The sequence below is a fragment of the Emys orbicularis genome, chromosome 4, assembly GCF_028017835.1.
Source record: "Emys orbicularis isolate rEmyOrb1 chromosome 4, rEmyOrb1.hap1, whole genome shotgun sequence".
NCBI classification, from domain to species: domain Eukaryota; kingdom Metazoa; phylum Chordata; order Testudines; family Emydidae; genus Emys; species Emys orbicularis.
The window spans coordinates 91604925-91628163 of record NC_088686.1 but is presented as its reverse complement, the minus strand read 5'-3'; the positions used below and the strand labels follow the sequence as shown (position 1 = coordinate 91628163).

The 23239-nt window shown below is 39.3% G+C and overlaps 1 protein-coding gene across 1 annotated transcript in view; it reads left to right on the top strand.

Moving 5' to 3' along the window:
- CCDC34 (coiled-coil domain containing 34) overlaps positions 1-22328 on the top strand; it is a 28584-nt gene extending 6256 nt beyond the window's left edge. The window contains exons 2-6 of the mRNA XM_065404357.1: positions 1444-1576; positions 6323-6430; positions 15528-15686; positions 18748-18889; positions 22114-22328. Of these exons, the coding sequence (XP_065260429.1) occupies positions 1444-1576; positions 6323-6430; positions 15528-15686; positions 18748-18889; positions 22114-22328 (757 nt within the window). The remainder of the gene's footprint in view (positions 1-1443; positions 1577-6322; positions 6431-15527; positions 15687-18747; positions 18890-22113) is intronic.
- The last annotated feature ends 911 nt before the right edge of the window (positions 22329-23239 follow it).

Here is a 23239-nt window from a genome sequence, read left to right as displayed (position 1 = left end):
CTGCCACCTTCCACAAAATGATGTGTCTGCACAGAATTTTGTTGGCCTCTTTTCCTGCTATATCAAATGACAGCCACTATTGTCCTGGTCTCTTTCACTATGACTCCTCAGGTTGCCCCCCTCAACTGAATAGTTAAATTTTAGATTATTTTCTTCCAATTTTATTAGCTTGCATTTTTCAAGTTAAATCTCACATTATTTTCTACCCATATGTTTAATCACTCTGTTCCCTTTATAATATTTCTCTGCTCTCACTAATGTTTACAATAGTTCTCAGTTTAGTATTGTCTGTGAATAATACTTACGTTTACCCTTTTATAGGTTATTAATCATGATAAATGAGACAGAATTCTGTTAGATATGAAGAACAAGTACTGAAGTTGTGGACCCTAGAACTCCTTTTATATTGAAAAAGAATGCTATGTTTAAATATACTTTATTTAAATAGAGTAAATTGGTTTTATAATGTTACTATAGCATGCATTTCTGGATGTCCATTATACTAAATCAATGGGACTACTCACAGTAGTAATGTTAAGAATATAGGTAAGTGTCCGCAAGACACCAAAGAAATCTGGCATAAATTGCTGTGGGGAGGGGTATTTCCATTTTTATTGGCTGAAAGAAGAGAAGTTTCTGTATAACCTAGAAAAATATGTAAACTCACAGATGAGCCCACTGGTATTTTATAAGTTAGGCTCTGTTTTGATCAAAACTAATATACATATATTTTCACATATGAGCTAGCATGTGTATATGGTGGTATTATCATAAAGGTTTTATTGGCATGAGGTTGGGATGGCTACCTTACTCATCAGTGGGGAAGAAAACATGAATGAGTTATATGGGGCATCCCAAATAAGTTCTAATAAACTATTAAAGTTTTAGAAAGGATTTTTATTAGGACTGTTTGTGTGTGTCTCTCCTCAAAGTTCAGGTGCCTTGGTACCATGAAACCAGGATTTTAAGGGACATGAAAATCTATTACTAGCTGTGAAGGGCTGAGAGATACTGGACTTGTTACTGATGGAATGTAGCAACAAAGATGGAATATAGCAAATGTAATTTTAACTCCCTGCTTTTCCCTGATCCATACTTCAGGAGAAGGAAGGAAACACTTGAACAGGTTTTTTGTTTTCTTGTTAAATGGTAGCTGTTTGAATCTGCTCCATAGTTTGGAACATTAAAATTAGTCCTTAAGAAGATGGGCTAATAGGCAGAGTAAAGTGAGACAATCAAAAGTGCCAAAAAATAAAATGTATCTACAGGTTATCACAGAGTTGCAGAAGTAAAGGAGTTTATTTCATGTAGTTGTGAATACCCACGGTATAAATACATGTCATTATTTAATGTCAGTTGCACTGGTTAATTTGGAAATAAATTTGATTTGAAAATAGTATCCACCAAACATTCTTCCCTTTATATTTCTCATTTGTAATTCAGTAATGCTGAAAGCTGTAATGTAACAGAAAAGAAAAAGCAGTCACCTCTGACAGATAATCTTTCGCCATGGGAAGAATGGTTCATTTGCAAAGAGAGAGAGCTACGTGTCCGCTTACAAGCCAGAGCTTTAGAGGTGAATATTTCTGAATATTTTCCCTTAAATTTGACAGTAGATTAACAGGCACTGAAATGCAGGTTTTTTTCTATTTATTGTGAAAACAAGATACATTTGTTCTTTATCTTTAATGTCTTTAGACATGCATAGTTTTTGTGTTTGTGTAAACCAGTGTGATTCATGTTCCATGCATTTCTCTTTTGCTAAATGTTATGTTTAATTGGAAATGTGGTGTATATATTTTGCTTATCCAACTGTCTGGTAATGGTTCAGGTTTAAAGGATTAAAACATATTTGTGTAATTGGTACCTTGATTTTCCTCATGGTTACATATGCCTGCATTTAAGCAATAAAACACGACAGGGCGTGCGTTGTGTATAGGAACGCCAAGGTACATGGTTAGACATGAGGCATGTTGTTGACAGCCCCTAGGTATGTTGTATCAAACAGTTGTATAATCTTTTCCCAGAATATTCACAATAAGTGCTTCTCACCCCAGCATTTCTTTTTCTTTAGCCATCTGTTGTTTTCTTATAAATAACCTACTCCTGAATAGTAGCACTGTGGCAGAACTAAGTGAGCCTCCTTTTCCTAATTGGTGTGTGTGCAGTCCTGTTGTTTAAGCTATATTAGCATTTCCAGTCAGGTTGGGGAAGCATAGCAGAATGGTTAAAGCAATAGAATCAAAGCTGGATCATTGGGTTCATTTCTAACCTGTGCCACTGGCTAATCATGTGACCATGAGCAAATGTCAACCTCTCTGTGCCACGTTTTCTCCATCTGTAAAATGAGTATAACATACATCACAGATGTTTTTTGTGTCTTAACTCACTGGTGTTTTGAAGTACTTGCAGTCTTCAGATGGAAGGCTAGAGAGAAATGTTCTATGTTTTATGTTGTGTTAAAGGTGAATGGAAAGCTAGAATCACTTAGAACACATTCCTGGAGTTTACCAACTTTCCTAACATTCAGCACATATTTTGGACTTCCTTTTAGATTTTAAGTTGGCACTCATCTCTTCTCCCCACTCCATTTCCTCCCCCTCCTCTTTCTCCCCCCGCCTCCACCCCCCAAAAAAAATTTGATCCAAGCTAATTTTTGGTGGTATGTGAAAAATGTGATTCATATATAACCTAACTCATCAAGACTGGATCAGAACCAAAGTAGTTTACTTCTATATGCTTGAAACAATGGAATGCTTATATAGTACACAACTTGGAATGTCTCACACTGTGAGACTTATTTAGTGACATGGTAAAAATAGATCATAGCAACAAAGAAAACAATAGAAGGGGAAAAATAAAATTTTGAATTTATTTAATTTAAACTCTATAAATATTAGACATTAGGAACCTTCACTCGCAATGATTTTGATAAAAACTTAAACTTGTTTGTAAGAAGAGAAAAGCACATCTGTTTTTAAAATATCACATTAACACTATTTTAAAAAAAGAAAAATCTAGACTAAGATCCTGAGAAACTTCTGGTTTTGTTTGTTTGTTTTTGTTTTTCAGAATGAGTGACATTAGAACTATCCTAAACAAAGGGAATATGTAGAAAGTGATTTGGCATGGATGTTTCTTTCAGCATGTATCTTCTAGGATAGAAGTTCTCAACTTTTCTTTCTGAGGCCCCCACAACATGATATAAAAACTACAGGGCCCCATGGGGGGAACTAGGGCTTTAGTCCCACAGGGAGCTGGGCTTCAGCTGAGGGGACTTGCCCCCCCTCCCTCCGGGGGCTTTGTCGACCCCTGGTTGATAACCGCTGTCCTAGGACACTTTTGGTATCACTCAAACAGAGGAACATGCCTGCGGCACAGATTCCTCAGGTCCTTAAAGAAGTGGTAATTGCCTGGCCCTTGTTAAAATACATCACTAATTAATTTTTTATCAATGACTATATTGTGTTTTGTTTTTGTTTTGGTTTGTTTTTTCTTTGGGGGCCTTACAAAAGTTAAGGGCAAATTATTTTTTATCTGTATTAACTTCAAACCCAAGAATTGCCATTGGAAATTGAGATTCTCTCTTAAAAATTGATTGTACTATACAGACCATAAAAATTTGTGTTGAGGAAATAACTATATAAAAAGAATAATACAAACTCTGTTATATTTCCCACAATATAAATCATTCATTTAAAAACATGAAGTTTCATTCCAGCCTTTCTGGTGATGACGATAGACTTGACAAATTTACACTGAAATCTTGTTCACACCTCCTGATCTGACTGTTGCAATCTGACTGCAGAATAAACTCTTTGGACTTGATTATAAACCTCCTTCTCTACCCCCAACCTGTCCCCACAGTACTCCTACTCAGCTCTCCTGGCAGGATCTGAGTAACTCCCACCAACTTGTGTCCTGAGGAGACACTCTCAGAACATCTTCATCCACACAAGTATGGGCTTGATCCAAAGCCCATTGAAGTCAACAAGTCCTTCCAATAACTTCAGTGGGCTTTGGGCTTCCATGAGGCCCTTAAATTCCTGTAATGCACTGATAGTTACACATAACTGCTGAGTGACAAGAAGAACAGGAGTATTTGTGGCACCTTAGAGACTAACAAATTTATTTGAGCATAAGCTTTCGTGGGCTACAGCCCACTTCATCGGATGCATAGAATGGAACATATAGTGAGGAGATCTATATACATACAGAGAACATGAAAAGGTGGGAGTTGCCCAACCGACTCTAAGAGGCTAATTAATTAAGATGAACTGTTGTCAGCAGGAGGAAAAAAAACGTTTGTAGTGATAATCAAGATAGCCCATTTAAGACAGTTTGACAAGAAGCTGTGAGGATACTTAACATGGAGGAAATAGATTCAATGTGTGTAATGGCTCAGCCATTCCCAGTCTCTATTTAAGCCTAAGTTGATAGTATCTAGTTTGCATATCAATTCAAAGTGTTCTCCTACTGGTTTTTGAATGTTATAATTCCTGATGTCAGATTTGTGACCATTTATTCTTTTGCGTAGAGACTGTCTGGTTTGGCCAATGTACATGGCAGAGGGGCATTGCTGGCACATGATGGCATATATCACATTGGTAAATGTGCAGGTGAATGAGCCCCTGATGGTGTGGCTGATGTGATCAGGTCCTATGATGGTGTAGATATGTGGACAGAGTTGGCATCGGGCTTTGTTGCAAGGATAGGTTCCTGGGTTAGTGTTTTTGTTCTGTGGTGTGTGGTTGCTGGTGAGTATTTGCTTCAGGTTGGGGGGCTATCTGTAAGTGAGGACAGGTCTGTCACCCAAGATCTGTGAGAGTGAGGGATCATCTTTCAGGATAGGTTATAGATCTTTGATGATGCACTGGAGAGGTTTTAGTTGGGGGCTGAAGGTAACGGCTAGTGGCATCCTGTTATTTTCTTTGTTGGGCCTGTCTTGTAGGTGACTTCTGGGTACTCTTCTGGCTCTGTCAATCTGTGTTTTCACTTCAGCAGGTGGGTATTGTAGTATATGTAGCTGAGTGACATGCCATCTACCTCTGAATGGCCTTGAGTTAGGTTTTTGCAGTTAGGTTTATCATGTATGTTCCTTTTATGTAGCAAAGTCCTGCCACAACGCGTGCAGATGGGTGAAGAGGCAGGTGAATAAGCTGAGATAGCAGAGTTCATTTTGCTCTTTGACTCTAAATTAATGGAAACTTTTTCAGCCCATAGAAACTGAAATATTCCTCAAGGATTTTTCACTCTTTGCTTGCTCTTCCTCCTCCCTGACTTCTAGCCCTCTCTGAACTATGGAAAACTTTCATGAATTTCCTACTGTATTTAACACCACCAACATTATCAGCGTTGAAAGTACTAATGCAGGGGTAGGCAAACTACGGCATGCGTACCAAAGGCGGCACGCAAGCTGATTTTCAGTGGCACTCACACTGCCCGGGTCCTGGCCACCGGTCCGGGGGGACTCTGCATTTTAATTTAATTTTACATGAAGCTTCTTAAACATTTAAAAAACCTTATTTACTTTACATACAACAATAGTTTAGTTATATATTATAGACTTATAGAAAGAGACCTTCTAAAAATGTTAAAATATATTACTGGCACACGAAACCTTAAATTAGAGTGAATAAATGAAGACTCGGCACACCACTTCTGAAAGGTTGCTGACCCCTGTACTAGTGTAAATGGGCTGTCACTGCTGTTTTAAATTCTAGCCCACTTAATTCTGCTCAGAGCAGCTGTAACTGAAATTATGTTTAAAACGACATAATCAACCAGCACCCTGTTTGCTTTAGGACATCCAGTGCTGATGCATTTTTGTGCAGATTTATATTGGCCCTATATCTTCTGTAAACATCATGGAATTGGTCATATAGAAATTATATATTTGACAGCCTTTGTTACTGCAAGAAATTTGAAGCAGTTTCTACTGGGAAAAAAAATCACTAGAAGTCTTGAACTGGTACCAGTGACTTTCAATGGTGCCAAGGCATACATATGAAAGAATTGATTTCAGAAAGTGGTGCTTAGCAGTGGCAGCTTAAGCTAAGCATCTAGTGTCTTATTGTCAATCAGTAACGTGCATCTCTGAAAAACTATTTTCTGTATCTCCTTAAGAATTTTTTTTTTTTGAAAGAATTCCTTGTCACTTTAAATATATATATTGTGTAAAAGGAACTGAGATTCTTTATCATAAGCCAATGCTGGGAAGCACTGCAGCTTAATGATTTTGTTAAATCTGAACTTTATGCATTTCAAATTACTTTGGCTTATATTTGAAAATACCGTATGTATGTAAATTTGTTTTAATTAGGAAATGAATTTACAAGTGGAGAGAAGAAAAGAAAAGCAGGAACTTGAAAGGAAAAAAAAGATTGCTGAAGAGAAACACAAGGAATGGGTGCAGAAAAAGAATGAAGAGGTAAATAATGCATTAATTCAAAATACTCAAATATCCAGTTATTTAATTAAATCTGTCCTTTTTACTCAGACTCTTCAAGCATCCATATTTCTTTTTCTAAGTGAGCACACATTTTAATGGGAAACGTAAAAAAGCCACACCCCCTGAAGTTCAAGACTGTATCCCAAAATGTTCTGTGCCTCATTTTTGCTATAATTGATAAGGGAAATTGTATTTGAAAACTCAGAAGACTAATGACTAGCTTGACTGTTCTGGCACATTACCCTGTTAAGTGTGCCCTGCGTTCTGTTCTTCGGTGCAGTCTCTCACTTGCTGAGTGCTTCTTAGGACCCTATTACCAAAGAACTTTGGGGAGAGCATATGCGTAAATTATATGCAATATATGGTGCAGCTAGTAGAGCAGAGCCAAGAAAGATTTAGATAAGAAAATGGCTTTTTTGGTGGCAATCACATCATCCTGGAGAAGAGGGGAAATATGAGCACTTGTGGCCATATTACCTAAGGATATAAAGTCACCCTTAAGCCCCCTCCCAGATATTTACCAATTTTAATCAGATAAATCATTTGTCATTCTTTTTTCCTATACTACACTCCAACCGAGAGGCTAGACTACGTTCTCTAGATGTCCTTTCTACGTAGAACCAAGCCATTCAGAGACTCTTCAAGATTGTGGCATTTACAGACAGGTTAAAGTGTCAGATTGTTTCAACCCAGAGACTAAGTTGCTGTCTAACTGCATCAAGATCTGTTATGAGCAGGCCAGTTTAGATTCCCCAGCACAGATTAGGACTTACTCCACTGGGGCTCAGGTATCTTCTGTGGCATACATGAGAAAGCTCTGTGTGGGGCTTGGTCTATATCTTTGTGAGGCATTGAAGTCTGATGCCTGTGTCCTGAAATCTTTTAAATAGACTTCAAACACGCACCAACTTCACATCTGGTTAGTGCTTGTGAGTCACCAGAAGTGGAATGCATGTTGAGAATGACTAGAAGAAAACGTACTTACCTTACAGTAACTGTGGCTCTCTGAGATGTTGTCAACATACAATACCTGTCCTCCTTTCCTGCTACCATGGAATCCTAGAACATCTGGATTCTGTGTTGGTGAAGGAACTAGTTGGGCCTGGTCCCCCTCTTTATGCGCTCAGTACTGGGCATGAAGGACTCGTGGCATATGCGTGGCCCCAATGGACACTGCTGGACAAAAGATTCTGATCTCAGACACATGGAGCACGTACACTCCAGAAGTGGAATACATGTGTACAACACATCTCAAAGAACCACAGTTCTGTTTTTTTCTTGCATTTTAATATACAGTACATATATATTTTAATATCAGTTATGATGTACCAGTTGTGAAATGTAGCACTCTGGTGAAATGGCTAGGAGGTGAAATTTGGAGACTTTTGCTAGCTGGCAGTGAGGGTTTTATTTTCTGTTTTAAAAGGATATAATACCTTACTCAATGGAGACTTCTGTACATTCTTAGTCATCTTGTTTAAATTACCATAGGAAAATAAATAAAGTTACCTTCACCAGTTGGCATGCTTCTGTGTAAACATAATTTGCAATTTTTAGAGGTAGTTAGTGGGTTTAAAAATAACGTTTTATGGCACTGAGCTGTCAAAAAGCACTATGTTCAGTTGTGAAAGATATTTATATTGACATGAAATTTTGTAGTTCAGTAGGAACAAATGCTTAGTATACAGTACTCTTAGGACACTGTTAAAAGACCTGCGGCATGGCCATGGCTGGCGTGGGTCAGGTGACTTGGGCTTGCTGGGCTATAAAATTGCAATGTAGACGCTTGGGCTGGAGCCTGGGCTTTGAGACCCCCTCTGGGGCTTGGCCAGTGGGTGAGTCTCAAACTCTCCATCGAGCTAAAATGGAGACTTCTTTTTCTGTCAAGTTAGTATTGAGTCATTTGTGGGCAGACAGATTATCTATTTAACTTGTGTTGGTTAAGCTGCAGTATGTCTCAACTGCTTACAAAGTCAAAAGAACACCGATCAAAACACACTAGCCTAAAAAAAACCAAAAACAAAACAGAATACTATTTTGAATCCAGTGGAAACATTTGATTGAAATGGAGACTAGCGTGGTGGGTGTGGGTGTGTAACAGGCACACTTTTCCTCTTTGTTATACTTTCTGATTTATGTATAAAAATACCATAAGATATATTGTGGATTTCCATGTATAATTTATAAGCAGATTAGTTATGATTGTACACACTCAACAAGCCATTTCAGTGTTAAAATAGCCTTCACTTTAGGGGGAACTGAACGGCACAGGAATTGGAAATAGGTTAACAGAGCCATTAAAATCTGATGCAGGTAATTACCACTTTTTGCTATAATCTCTTTCTGGTTTATATTAGGTATGCATTTGTCTGTCAAGTCCAGTACTGTATATAACCCCCAGTCTCACATGGTGCTCTCCAGAGACAGTACTTAGTGGACATGTGCATTTTTTTAAAGACATTCTTGTTTGCCATCTGATTAGAGAGGCCTAAGACTTGACTAGGTGTGGAAAACAAACTACTGTCTTATCTCTCCTGGTCAGAGTTGATTTGTGGGGAAACTTGCCTTGCTGTACAGTTATTTGTGTTTTACCTAATTTGATTTTGTAAATAGAGAACTTGAGTCCGGCACTTTTCATGGGTCTTAAATTCCCTTTTTTTTTTTTTTTTTTTTAAGTTTTTCCTTAATCTTAAAGGATATGAATCTAACAACTTTTAAAGGGGTAAAGTTCGCTGGCATAGTGAATAATTTATTTTGGCTTGAAACCAATGTAGCTCAGACCACTGTTTGTTCAGAACGTATTGCACCGTCCTTATAAGGAAATTATTAAAACTTGCAGAAGTAAGGCATGTTTTATGAAGTGAATGTAGGACTCAATTTAGTTTCAAGCAAGGATACAGTAAACTTATATAAAGTGTATGTGTAAATTGTATTGGCTCCTAAATTGCTTCATTGCTATAATAATTCTGTCAGCTTTTTTCATTAAAGTTTATGCCGCTGTTCTTAAATCAACCCTCACCTAAATTGTAACAGTAGATATAATGTATAAAGAAGTCACTGTCCAACATCCAACTTTTAGATTCTTTAAATAGCTTCTAGTGATCTAACAACTATGTACACTGTTTATTTCCATTGTTGTTCTACCTGTCAGGACTATTGGGAGGATTAATGAACCCACTTTAGTGATTTGTTTGTTGAAGATGAAAAGCACTCCATAAATGCAGAGACTCTGTTCTTTGTGACTTGCATAGAAGATGGCAGCTTGTGTTTGTGACTTACCAGGCATAGACTTGATTTATTAACAGTTATGGGAGGGACACCCTGCAAATAGGGTTGCCGCTGCTTCTGTCAACAGATATGTGAGTACCAGCTTGTGTTGAGGAGTTCATGTGCATCAACAAAGAGGTAGTGAGTAAGTTCTCATTCATAGCTGACCATCTTTTTATAATATTTTATTATAAATAAGCCCAAGAGGAGAAAACTATGTTCAGAAATTGTACAAAAGGATTAGATTCTCAGATCAATTCTGCTATGACCAAGCATGAATTAGCACCTTAGAGCCTATCACAGGGGTCGGCAACCTACGGCACACGTGCCAAAGGCGGCATGCGAGCCGATTTTTGCCTGGCATGCGGCTGCCAGCCAGGGTCCCGGCTGCCGGTCCCGCTCAGCCCGCTGCCAGCTGAGTGAACGGAACCCCAGGCCGGCAGGAGGCTGAGCAGGGCCGGCGTCTGGGACCCCAGACCAGCGGCAGGCGCACCCCCTGGCTACCCCCTCACTGCGCTCGGGTTCTGCGGCTCCCGAGAGTGTGAGCTGCCGGGGTGTGGGGCCCTGAGCCTGCTGTGGGAGGGGCGGCGGCGGCTCACGTTCCTGAGCCGCAGAGCCTGAGCGCAGCGAGAGGGAGCCGGGGGGCGCACGGGGACCACCGCCCGCATGCATCCGCTGCAGGAGCCCCTGGGGGGGCACCGGACTGCAGCTTGGGCAGGCGCCCCCCCCCCCCCCCCCCGGCACCCCTCTCACCACGCTCGGGTTCTGTGGCTCCCGGAAGTGTGAGCCGCCGCTGCCCCTCCCGGAGCTCCCCCCCTCCCACTGCCTCAGCACTCTGCGGGGGAGGGGCTGTGCGTGCGGCAGCCCGGCAGCATGTTTTGCCTCCACATGGAGCCAGCGTCTGACCGGCATGGGCATGGTAAGGGGAGTCCTGGGGGGCAGTCATGGAGCAGGGGGAGGGTTGGAAGGGTCGGGAGTTCTGGGGGTCCTGTCAGGGGGCGGGGAGTGGTTGGATGGGGCGTGGGAGTCCTGGGGGTCTGTCTGGGGGTGGGGGTGTGGATAAGGGTCGGGGCAGTCAAGGGATAGGTATGGAGTAGGGTCCTGGGGGGCAGTTAGGGTGGGGGGGGTCTCAGGAGGGGGCAGTCAGGGGACAAGGAACAGGGAGGTTTAGGTAGGGGGTGGGATTCTGGGGGGCAGCTAGGGGCAGGGGTCCCAGGAGGGGGCAGTCAGGGGACAAGGAGCAGGGTTGGGAGTTCTGAGGGGGGTGGGAAGTGGGAGGGAGTGGATGGGGGCAGGGCCCCCCTCCCTCCCCCCCCCCCCCCCCGTCCTCTCTTTTGATTGTTGAAATATGGTAACCCTAGGTGAGGTGGGAGCCGGGGGGCGCATGGGGGCATTTTAATGTGTATTACCGGCACGCGAAACCTTAAATTAGAGTGAATAAATGAAGACTCGGCACACCACTTCTGAAAGGTTGCCGACCCCTGGCCTATCATATTGTGCTTGTCACAGAAACTGACTTCAACCATTTCTCTGTGAAATATGTAAGCTGTCACATGAAGTTTGTCACATTTACCCACACTACTCTTGAATTAGTTAATTCAGATGCTTGTTTTGGCAGAGAAACCTTTTTTTTTGTAATTATTTGGGCCAATAGTAGCAACCTTGTAGAAGGGCCATCTAAGAGTGGGGATCTGCAAAGGCAAAAGAGTTATCTGGCTACAAATAGCGTTCTAAGTATAGTGCCTCTGCCAATCGTTCTTCCCTGCTTCTTCTGAGTCCTTAGTGGTACTTCAAAAACGGAAAGAGATTGAGAATGGTTTGGACTACCGACCTTTATATAGTCTCATGCCAGACATTCAGACCTCTTTAAGAACGTGCACAGCCTCAGTAGTTCTAGATAATTTTTGGATCCAAGGCTTGCACACTTGTCAAGGGCATTTATCTTTAGGAGCACTGCACTTGGAAAACTCTAGCTGTATGTGAGTTACTTTCCTTTGCCTTGCCAGAATTATAATAGTGGCATGTTGGTTTTTCACTACCTACTTGAAGGATTTGATCCCGAGGTGCTGAGCCTCTTCAGTTTACATTGCCTTCAGTTAGGAAACTGATTGCACGTTAGGGACCTAAATGGGCTAAATTCCCTGAATGTAGCCTGATTACTGTCAAACTGGAATATCTGATACTGAATAATGAGATGTATCATTAAACACAGGTATAGCTAAACTGGTGTGACAGTTTGATTAATTAGAAGCATCTCATAACATAGTGAGAAGCTCATGAATAAATGCTAAATAAAATGGGTTAGAAGGATTATTGAAAGACTGACACACAAGCTTTTGGGTTAAATATTTAAAAAAATTCTCTTTGACAATGTGTTCTACCCTCTTATCTTCTCTTTGGTAAGAAGATCTGTACTTTATCTTCCAATCCCATTAAACACACCTTTATTCACTAATCTCAACTCTATGACTCTTAGGCCTGGTCTACGCTACAGAGTTAAGGTGACAAAAGGCAGCTTACGTTGACCTAACTCTGTAAGCGCCTACACTAAAATGTAGCTCCCACCGATGTAACTTGCCCCCTACAGGGACTTAATAACTCCATCTTACGAGAGGCGTAGTGCCTAACTCGATGTAGTTAGGTCGCTGCAGTGTCAGTGTAGACACTATATTGTTTACATTGATTATTGCTGCCTTTTAGAAACTGCCCCACACTGGCAGTTAAATTGGTGCAAGCGCTCCTGGTGAGGATGTGCACCGCCGACACAGGAGCATAGTGTGGATCTATAAAACCATTCAATTACTGCGGGGGCTGTACATCGATGTAACTTAAGTCAACTAAATTTTGTAGTGTTGACTTGCCCTTAGTTTCAATTATACCACCATTTTAAGTTATGGTAGGTATAGAGAATCTAATGTATTTTTATCTTTTAATACAACTACTTAAGAATAACTGAACTTCCAAATATTTGACTGTACCCAAATAGAATAAGTACTGTTGTTACTTTGCAAATCATAAATGTAGCACTTAACATGAGATGTAAATATTTTTATCAATATAGAAATTTTAAAACTGTAACTTATGTATTCTCAAATGCAAGAATCCACATTAATGCAACATTAAGCTACAGCACTTTTACATCTCACCCGAAAGACCGAGCAATGCATTGTCCCTTAACACCAGAGATTTTTATAGTGAAAGAAATTAAACAAAATCGGAAAATGTAAATTCAGGTTCTAACAGCAACATTAATTTTGATTGTATCTTGAATATTTTATGATGGAGTAATGGATTATATTATCAAAAAGCTCTGAATAGAAAACATTATAAATCAGCAAAACAGCTGAGTTAACATTGCTGGTAATACCTTAACTCTTTTTTGCATTTTCTGACTTGTAATTTTCTACTAATCAGCTATAATGGTGCAGTTACATAGGGTGGGATTTTGTGTGTTTGAGAGATTTAATTTCTTGCTCTTCTTTTTAAATAGAGGGAGGAAATAAACAATAATAGTATTTAAATGGTCCCATTTAAGCTTTGAAGTTCTCACTGTATTGGGGTGAATGAGGTGTCAGTGTTAGTTATTGACTGGATCTTTACACAAGAAAAAGAAACTAATCAAATATAATAGCCTAGAATTAGCAAAATATTATGGAATAATGCAAAAATGGCAGAGATGCTAAAACTGCAGGATTTACATTTTTCTTCTTGCTCATTTTCAATTTTCTCCTATTTCTGTAAGCTTTTGTATAGCAGGATATCTTGGGGTGGATCTTGCTCTGTCCTTCAGCGAGACAGTCTTTCAGTCAGGTTGTCTCAGGAGCAGTATCAGCATCACTCTATACTTGAGCCTCCTTGTGCAGCCACTTAGAGAGAATGATACGGTGATATCATGTATAGGACAGAGCATTGTGGGATTTACTAAAGCTAAAAGCTTAGCAATTAGCTACTGACAACGTCAGAAGTGATATTTTAAATAGTTTTTAACTTCTTTGAGGTGGCCTCTGTATATTCCCACTAGGCTCAAAGGTGTGTTTCTGGAACATTTACAAAGCAGTCTCTCTTTGGGGGCAGCGTTATTAATGTTTGTAACACTGAACTTTCCAGTCAGTATTGTTACGTAAGTGAGGTGCAGCCCTAACCACTTCAGATCCTTTCTTACTTCCATAGACAGTGTAATAACTGCAGGCGGTACTCAGGTCTGAATTGGTCAGACTTTATCTCTAGATCTCTGTAGATAGATTTTAATTAATTTCTAATGGTGTTCATTTTTAGTGTTAGGATACTTTTTAGGTAGTTTTTGATATTCATCATTTTTGGGTGGAGGGGGGTTTAAGGTGTGTGTGATGCTAGGTTTTATGGGGACTCTGTTATGGTGGTGCTCATCCGGGAGCAGAGGAAGGGATTTAAGAAATACACCTTCTCCCCTGGGATTTTCTGAATCTGACATCCACACCAAATACCTTCCTCCCTCCCTCCCCCCAGCAGTTTGAACAGACACAATCTGTTCATGAACCTGAATCAAAGGGAACTGTGACAAGAATCTAGCAACACCAAGTATAAACAAGTTATATATTCCCTCTGTTTCCCGTCATACTGTGTATTTAACTTAGAAACTTTTCATTTACATTTAAATACATTGGAGCTAGACTTTGTTGATGCATATTGACTCACAGCAGTACACTTTTAATCAGGTGTTTAATCAGATACTTATGCAACATAAAGCTTTCAGTAATTGATATGCTTTCATTAGTTAATTTCATGCCATCTTGCGCAGTACTCTTCTGGGATGAGTGAGAGTCAATGTTTATGGCAATAAGATGGGGAAAGTAGATGGCCTATCCTTGGGGCTAGTGCTTCATGTGTAAAGCTGATTGTATGAAGTCAGCCACTGAAGAGTTTGGAGGCTGGTACTTCTTTGTGGCACTTGGCATTCATTTTCAATGGGGGAACCTGTTAAATCTTGTACAATGGCTCATGGCCTCTTTAGCAAGTAGTTTCCTAATTATTTCTTTATCACCCATTTCCCTTCACTTGTTTCATACATGGATACTTTTAACATTGATCAATCTGATCTTCAGTTTACAGACCAAAGAATGCCCCCCCCCTCTCAAAAACAAAAAACAAAAACATGATCCCTTAGAAGGAATGTAGATTTCTTATCAATTGTCAGTCTGGTTCACAAGTAAATTTTGCATATGAAAAATCATGTAGTGTCATGAAATATCAATCTGGTTCTCCTTAGAGTCATGTTTTTAAAAAAAAAAAAAATAGATTTCCACATCAGTTCACACTGTTGGCATTTCAGGTTCAAACAAACCACAAATCTCTGTGGCTTCCAGCCAAAATGGAAAAGTTTAACCTGGGTTCCACCCAAAATCATAGATTTGGGTCTAGGAGATTCACTGATAAAGTTGCTACTTCATTAATAACTATTATACAGTTTTAAAGAATTGTGCCATTCTTTGTTTCCCAATGTAATGTTATGTTTGGAATTTGTGTGTCTTATTTGTTTAGTTTTCTTTTATGGTAAACATAAAATATTACAGTGAGTGTTGAAGTTGGATTTCACTTGTATTTTATGCCAACCTTATGCTTTCACACTATTTTATCTCCAAAAGGTGATGTCCAGCTGCTTTTCTCAAACCAAAATTCTAAACTGTTGCAACAGTGATTTCTCCAGCTTGTACCAATTCTGCTTGGAGTTAATTCTTACACAGTTATTATAATGAAAAGTGGTTAGCTAAGGAGCCAATAATGACCTTTTGAAAATACTGAAAAGACTGTTTATTTGACCTGTTTCGTGTAGGAAAGAAAGGAAAAGGAACGAAAGCTCATCAAAAAAATGGCAGAAAAAGCAGCGAGAGATCTAGAGAGAATCCAGTTGCAGGAAAAAGCTAAAGGAAAGTATAAAGAATGGTTAAAGAAGAAAAGAGCTGAAGAGTCTGAGAAGAAGAAGAAAGAGGAGGTAGAAATCATTCATTTTCTTTGATATCAGCTTGTCAGGCCCAGCCTGTTATACGTGAAGTGGCGTTGTTTTGATTAAATTAACATTAGTAAAAAAATTTGTGTGTATGCGTATATGTATGTATATATGCATACACACTATGGAAGCCCTCCTTGTGGTTCCATACTTAAGACTGAGATGAGTTTCAGTTTAAAGCAGGAATTTAACTACTTGAATACAGAATATTCCTGAAATTACAGCACTTAGTCTTGGGTACTGAATGAATTTTCTGAGAATTTATAAATAAAGCTGTTAATTAGGTGACTTAAATTTAAAAAAATTGGTACTTTTAAGAAATTTTATACCCTGTGTCAGATCACTTTTTATGACCTGAATGATCTTAATAATGCAGCCCCATCCAACTTCCCACATAATTAAAACTCATTGAAATCTTGTGCATTGGCTAAGTTTCAAGACTTTTTTTAAGGATAAATGGTCATTTTCTTGCCACTCTTTGTAACTGAAAAATTCTCCTTCAGCAAGGCCTGATAAATGTTCTTCTACAGAAAATTCCACAAAGAAATGCCCTCTTTCAAAATGTCTGCAATCGCCTGTTGTTCTCACTGGGAGCAATGCAACTGAGCTGTCACTATCTTTATTTAAAAACGACAACAAAACAAACAAAAAAAGGTCCTTTCTTGAAGTGGCCACTATCCCCAGTTGTTCCCAGTAGGAATGAAGTCCAGCTGCCTTCAAGGAAGGTGGTGGCACCCTATGCTTTCAGGGACAACTGTCTCCTTGAGTATGTCTTAAGGCTGGCAGAGCTTTGTGGTTCTGTCATTTTTAATCCGGTGCAAAGCTGCAGACTGCAAGTACCAGCAAATACAGCTCTACCCCGATATAACGCGACCCGATAGAACACGAATTCGGATATAATGCGGTAAAGCAGCGCTCCGGGGGGGGCGGGGCTGCACGCTCCGGCAGATCAAAGCAAGTTCAATATAATGCGGTTTCACCTATAACGTGGTAAGATTTTTTTGGGCTCCCAAAGACAGCGTTATATCGGGGTAGAGGTGTAACTATCTAGTCTGATCCACTGATATGCTTTGTATTTTTGGGGGGAGATTTTTACAACTATTTCAGAGCCAAATACTTTTGAAAACTTGGAATATTCCCGTTAATCTTTTAGTGATTTGCAGGATTGACATCAGAGATACTTGAGAAAACTGAGAGCTGATAGCAAAAAGGAGAAAAATCATTTGTTTATAAAAATTTAATTTATACTTAAACAAAAGGCACTTGATTTAATGAGTACAGTGGGTTTTTTATTATAACAAATTTGTAAACTCTCTACCTTCCAAGCAATTTCTTCTAGACCTATTTATGGCAGCAACCTATGGAGCTGTGGGTGAGATTCTTAGCAGCTTAGCACAGAAGCACAGCACAGAACTTGTAGGAAGCCATCTTTGCAACCTCCTAATCCTGGACTTCTCCAGGTATTAGAGAGGACCTTGGAGTAACTTAAATATTGCTGGGGGCTGATCTAAGTTTGGGAGCCTCTCTGGGCCACAGTACTATCCAGAATATCTGTGGTGCTGAGAGCTGTGCCCCCCTACACTAGGGTTTGTAGAAGGGTCCTGAGAAGGTACCGTATATACTCGTTCATTAGCCCGTTCGTTTATAAGCTGACACCCCCCCCCCCCCCCCAAGATGGTTAGGTAAAAATAGCAAAAACTGTATGACCCTTTCATAAGCCGACCCTATATTTCAGGGGTTGGCAAACTTTGGCTTCCAGCCATCAGGGTAAGCCACTGGTGGGTCGGGCCATTTTGTTTACCTGGAGCATCTGCAGGCATGGAGCCCCTCAGCTCCCTGTAGCCATGGTTGGGAACAGCGAACTGCGGCCACAGGGAGCTGAGGGGCTCCATGTCTGCAGACGCTCCAGGTAAACAAAACGACAATGTATTAGATATTCTATTCAATGATTCCATAGAGTTTAAAATCATTAAATTTTGGTGTAGACCCGTTTATAGGCCAACCCCCGCTCTTTGATGCGTCACTTTTTTACCAAAAATATTCAGCTTATGAACGAGTATATATGGTAGTTTATGGCTTCTACAATACCTATGTTGGGGGGAATCCTCCCCTAGCTGCTTATGGGCTTTTAAGATCTCTTTACACTGCTCAACCCTTTTACCCAGTGTAAAGGAGTTGAAGGAAGGTAAGGATCTCACCCTGATCACTTGATGGTAAATGTTTCCATTCTTTAAAGTATTAGAGTAAAGACTTGCTCATTGTCTTTGTGGTGGACAAATATAGGCAATCCATTTGCAGTACTGCTATGTTTACTGTTGTATCTTGGTCATCGGTGAATCCAGACTGAATAGTAATTTGATACTAAATCATTTTAAATATCAGAGACTTCTAATTGGATGGGCGTACAAGGCCTAGGTCTCATGTTAAATTATTGTATGCAGCTAAAGGATGGAGCAAATTAGTCTTTCTACCACAATGAGCCTTGCTGGATGGCATATTTTCCCCCTTTGCACTTGCCCACCCCAAATGATATCCATGGGACAATGATTTATTAGCAGCTGCATAGAAATAGTAGTGTTTGTGTGTATGTGCATATTCATTCAATGATCAAGTTTATTTTTGGACAACAGTCATATAGTAGACATGTTCCATAGGTTTCACTTGCACAAAAGCTACTTAACATTGGCCATATCATTTGGGAAATTATCATTTTTTCAGTCTTTGAACCTTAGGGTATTTGCTTGTTGACTGTGCTATGGCAAATGAATACACAACAGATATCTTTCTACACAACAATGACAATTTTATCCTGAATGTGGCTAAGTAACAAACACTGATGCTGTTGCAAATCATGACAAAATATACATAACTTCATTAGCCTAAAAACTCGAAACCTTATAAAACTGAAGTGATCTGTTACGAGTAGCTGCTGAATATTAGGATAGAAGTTTGGTTGTAGGGAAATGACTTGTAGTAGTAGATAAGAACTTTTGCATATTTTGTACAAAATTCTGTCTCTGGACATTTTATTTTTCTTCACTTTTAGGAAAAGGAACAAAAAAGGGTAGCTGAATTACAGGAGAAAAAAGAGAAATCAGAGAAGATCTTTAGAGAGTGGCTACAGAATGCCAGAAATAAGCCCCGCCCAGTTTTACACGGTTATGGCTATACCAATGGGAAACTTCCAGGTTTGTACTTATACTAGACACATACCATGATGTCTATTTAAATATTGTGGCAATCTCAGGCTTCATGATGTCTTTTTTTCCAGTTTATTTAAATTTAATTTGACATTCTCAGCCTGAATCTAATATTGTCACATTAGTGAGTAGATAACAGATACAGTATATTACAGATATATTGCAAATATAATACCTTTTCGCACTATAAGGGCTGTATTGAAATATGTATTTTATACTCATTCAATATTATTAGGCAACAAGCATCTTGTGGGTGGTTTTTAATTTTTAATTTTAATTTTTGGTTTTTTTTACTCTGCATTTTCATCCACTTTGGACAGTGAAATTCAGTGATGTCGTGAGAGACGGAGAAAGGAGAAGAGGGTGGGACACAGGTATAATTAGGGGTAATGGGATGAAAATCAGAAAAGGAAAGTTTGAGGCTTATTATTGAGAAAACCTTCCTGATGGTACCCCTTTGTGCCCACTTCATGGTCCCTAAATGGACTGTGAGGCATAGAGTGGCATCACCACAGTCCAGCATGCTCTGCTGGGCAAATATCCTATGTCAGGAGTAGGCAAGCTATGGCACATGTGCCGAAGGCTGCACGCAAGCTGATTTTCAGTGGCACTCACTCTGCCCGGGTCCTGGCCACCAGTCCGGGGGGCTCTGCATTTTAATTTAATTTTAAGTGAAGCTTCTTAAACATTTAAAAAACCTTATTTACTTTACATACAACAATAGTTTAGTGTTATATTATAAACTTATAGAAAGAGACAGTCTAAAAATGTTAAAATGTATTACTGGCACGCGAAACCTTAAATTAGAGTGAATAAATGAAGACTCGGCACACCACTTCTGAAAGGCTGCCGACCCCTGTCCTATGTGGACACACTCACAAAGTTAATGTTGCAAAAAGCAGCTTAATGTTCTCACTGCATATGCGGTCTTCTCAGAGAAGGGTGTTTTGTGGAGGTAATGGAGCCAGTGGGAGTATCACTCCTAAAGGATCCTTCAATATCTTCATTAACGACTTTAGATATTGGCATAGAAAGTACGCTTATTAAGTTTGCGGATGATACCAAACTGGGAGGGATTGCAACTGCTTTGGAGGACAGGGTCATAATTCAAAATGATCTGGACAAATTGGAGAAATGGTCTGAGTTAAACAGGATGAAGTTTAACAAAGACAAATGCAAAGTGCTCCACTTAGGAAGAAAAAATCAGTTTCACACATACAGAATGGGAAGAGACTGTCTAGGAAGGAGTACGGCAGAAAGGGATCTAGGGGTTATAGTGGACCACAAGCTAAATATGAGTCAACAGTGTGATGCGGTTGCAAAAAAAAGCAAACATGATTCTGGGATGTATTAACAGGTGTGTTGTGAGCAAGACACGAGAAGTCATTCTTACGCTCTACTTTGCTCTGGTTATGCCTCAGCTGGAGTATTGTGTCCAGTTCTGGGCACCACATTTCAAGAAAGATGTGGAGAAATTGGAGAGGGTCCAGAGAAGAGCAACAAGAATGATTAAAGGTCTTGAGAACATGACCTATGAAGGAAGGCTGAAAGAATTGGGTTTGTTTAGTTTGGAAAAGAGAAGACTGAGAGGGGACATAACAGTTTTCAGGTATCTAAAAGGGTGTCATAAGGAGGAGGGAGAAAACTTGTTAACCTTAGTCTCTAAGGATAGAACAAGAAGCAATGGGCTTAAACTGCAGCAAGGGAGGTCTAGGTTGGACATTAGGAAAAAGTTCCTAACTGTCAGGGTTGTTAAACACTGGAATAAATTGCCTAGGAAGGTTGTGGAATCTCCATCTCTGGAGATATTTAAGAGTAGGTTAGATAAATGTCTATCTGGGATGGTCTAGACAGTATTTGGTCCTGCCATGCGGGCAGGGGACTGGACTCGATGACCTCTTGAGGTCCCTTCCAGTCCTAGAATCTATGAATCTATAAGGAGGCCTGGCAGAAACCTGGCAGGACATCCCCATGCAGAGCCAGCCCTCCTTTCCACGTGGATCTCCGGACTTGGAGCCATGCTCTTGTCCTCCTCCACAGCCCTATTCTTCATTCTCTTCCTGCTCTGAGGGAAGTCTAAGAGGAATGTCCATGATAATCACAACATGGAGTTTCCTGGGCCTCCGTCTTCAGTTTCTGTGGGGTTGCGGGGGCGGGAGGAAGGACAAAATGGAAAACTGTTACAAATGGGCATGTTGTATTATAAATGTGAGGCCTTAACTGATATTGAATATATACTTCCTTTTTTTATTTAATTTTTTGCATTTTTCCTTAAATTATAAATCACTGATATTATATTAATTTAAAACTTAAAATATTTTTTGACAGGGAGACTACCAATCTCCAAGATCTGAACACAAAACAGCTCTCACACCAGACACACAATCAGTTGCTCTTTTGGCTAGGTCTGATTATAGATGGTAATACATACTGCTTTCAAGCTTTGTGTTGGAACCTCATAACTTGCTGACAGCTGCCATCCCTTGTCTAAGTGATTTATTAAAAATAATTCTATACCCAGTTTAGTTCACACAAAAGAACATGTTCCAGACTTTGTTTTGACCACCCTGGTGAAGTATGTGTTGAAATTTCATTACAGACAAAGTGGCTTGCCATTGCAAGGGTAATACATTCCTGCTGTCATGGTTTAGGCTTCATGGTTTGGCACATAGATCATTAATTGCAGATAGTGAATGTTTTTTCCCTTGTTTGAAGAAGGGTAACAATTAAGCAAAGATTGGAATAGAAACGTGAATTCCAGAGACAAGGCTGTGGGAAACAACACTTACAAATTAAGTTTGAAAATAATACCAAATGGTAACTTCCTAACCGTGTACATGCTCCTTTAATGTATGCCTTGACAAGCATTGTTCTTGTTACACAGTATTTGACATATTTATATTGCTGATCTTTAAAAATACAAATGGGGGATGTACTTACTGGGTGAATACAGAGGTGGATGACTTATAGCCATCAGTAGAGACTGATAAATTGTTCTAAACTGTTACATACCATGTCCCATTAAAGATCTTAAAGCTATTCTAAATTATAATGTTTATAATCAAGTTATTTAATTTAGCCCAAGAAAGAATTGCTAGTCAGGAAATGCCCCAGGTTAATCCAAAAATGATCTGGTACACTTCAATTTTTTATTGTGTTTTCAGTATAAATATTTCTTTTTTCTAATTGTGTGTGTTTTCTAAATATTTTAGGATACCCCGAAGGAAATTCATATCCAGCTCCAGCCTATTGTAACCCTATTCCCTGGAAACCAATTCATGTGCCACCGCCTAAGGAAGACAAGAATGTTACAGTGAAAAAAAATAAGAGACCTATATCCAGTCAGTCATATAGGTCCTCAACTATGGTAATCCATAAACCCAAGAACAATCTTTGTATTGGATCATTGCACAGAAAACAAAGATAGTATAGGAAGCAAAATAACTTTTTTTTTTATTAGCTTGATTTAACTAGGTTTTAAAGTACAAAAGTTATTTCTTGGTTAAGTGTTTCCTTAAATGTTAAAAAATACAGTGTTGAAAGACAAAATTTTATCAGCTTTTAACAGTTGTGATCGTTTAATGTTAGCTAAGGAATATCTTTTCCAAAGACTTTTTAACTCAGTTATTTTAACACTTAGAAAATTATCTTTTAAAAATATGTGAACCAGTTTTTTTAGTCACTTAAGTGACCTTTATGTTTATTTTTAAAAATTTTATATGTAGCCAGTTATATTGCAACCACTTCTTGATATCAATAAAACATTAGTGATTAGTTTTTGTGATTCTTCAAAGGGGTGTGATGGTTTTTGTTTTGTTTTTTTAAATGTGTTTTCGGTGGTTAGTTGGGCTATTATGCTCATTGTTTTAAACATGCCAGGTGCAGCAAATTTTGACAGGTTTTTTTGGGGGTGGGGGGGCGGGTAGGCACGGGGGGGGGGGGATGGAATGCAACTTCATTTCCCAGACTCAAAAACTTTATGCTCCAGTAAGAAATATACCAGTACTTATTTACAAAATAAACAGTAAGTATTACAAAACCAACATGGGACCCATTACACAAATTCAGTGTTGTGTTAACCAGAAAATGTATTATGTATGTTATACTTATCTAGAATCTTTGGTTGATTGCCAAAAATAAAATGAAATAAAATAAAATGATCGTGCTACCCCAACATAAAATAAAATATTCTTTGTGGATAGTAATTGTAGGAATAGTAGTCAACTTCACCTTCTTTCTAGCTGATGGAGGGAAAGAGAGCTTTACGTGAAACTTTTATTTGGAGAACACACACATTTTAGTAGTTTACAATGGACTGAGAGGTCTTGGGGTTTTTTT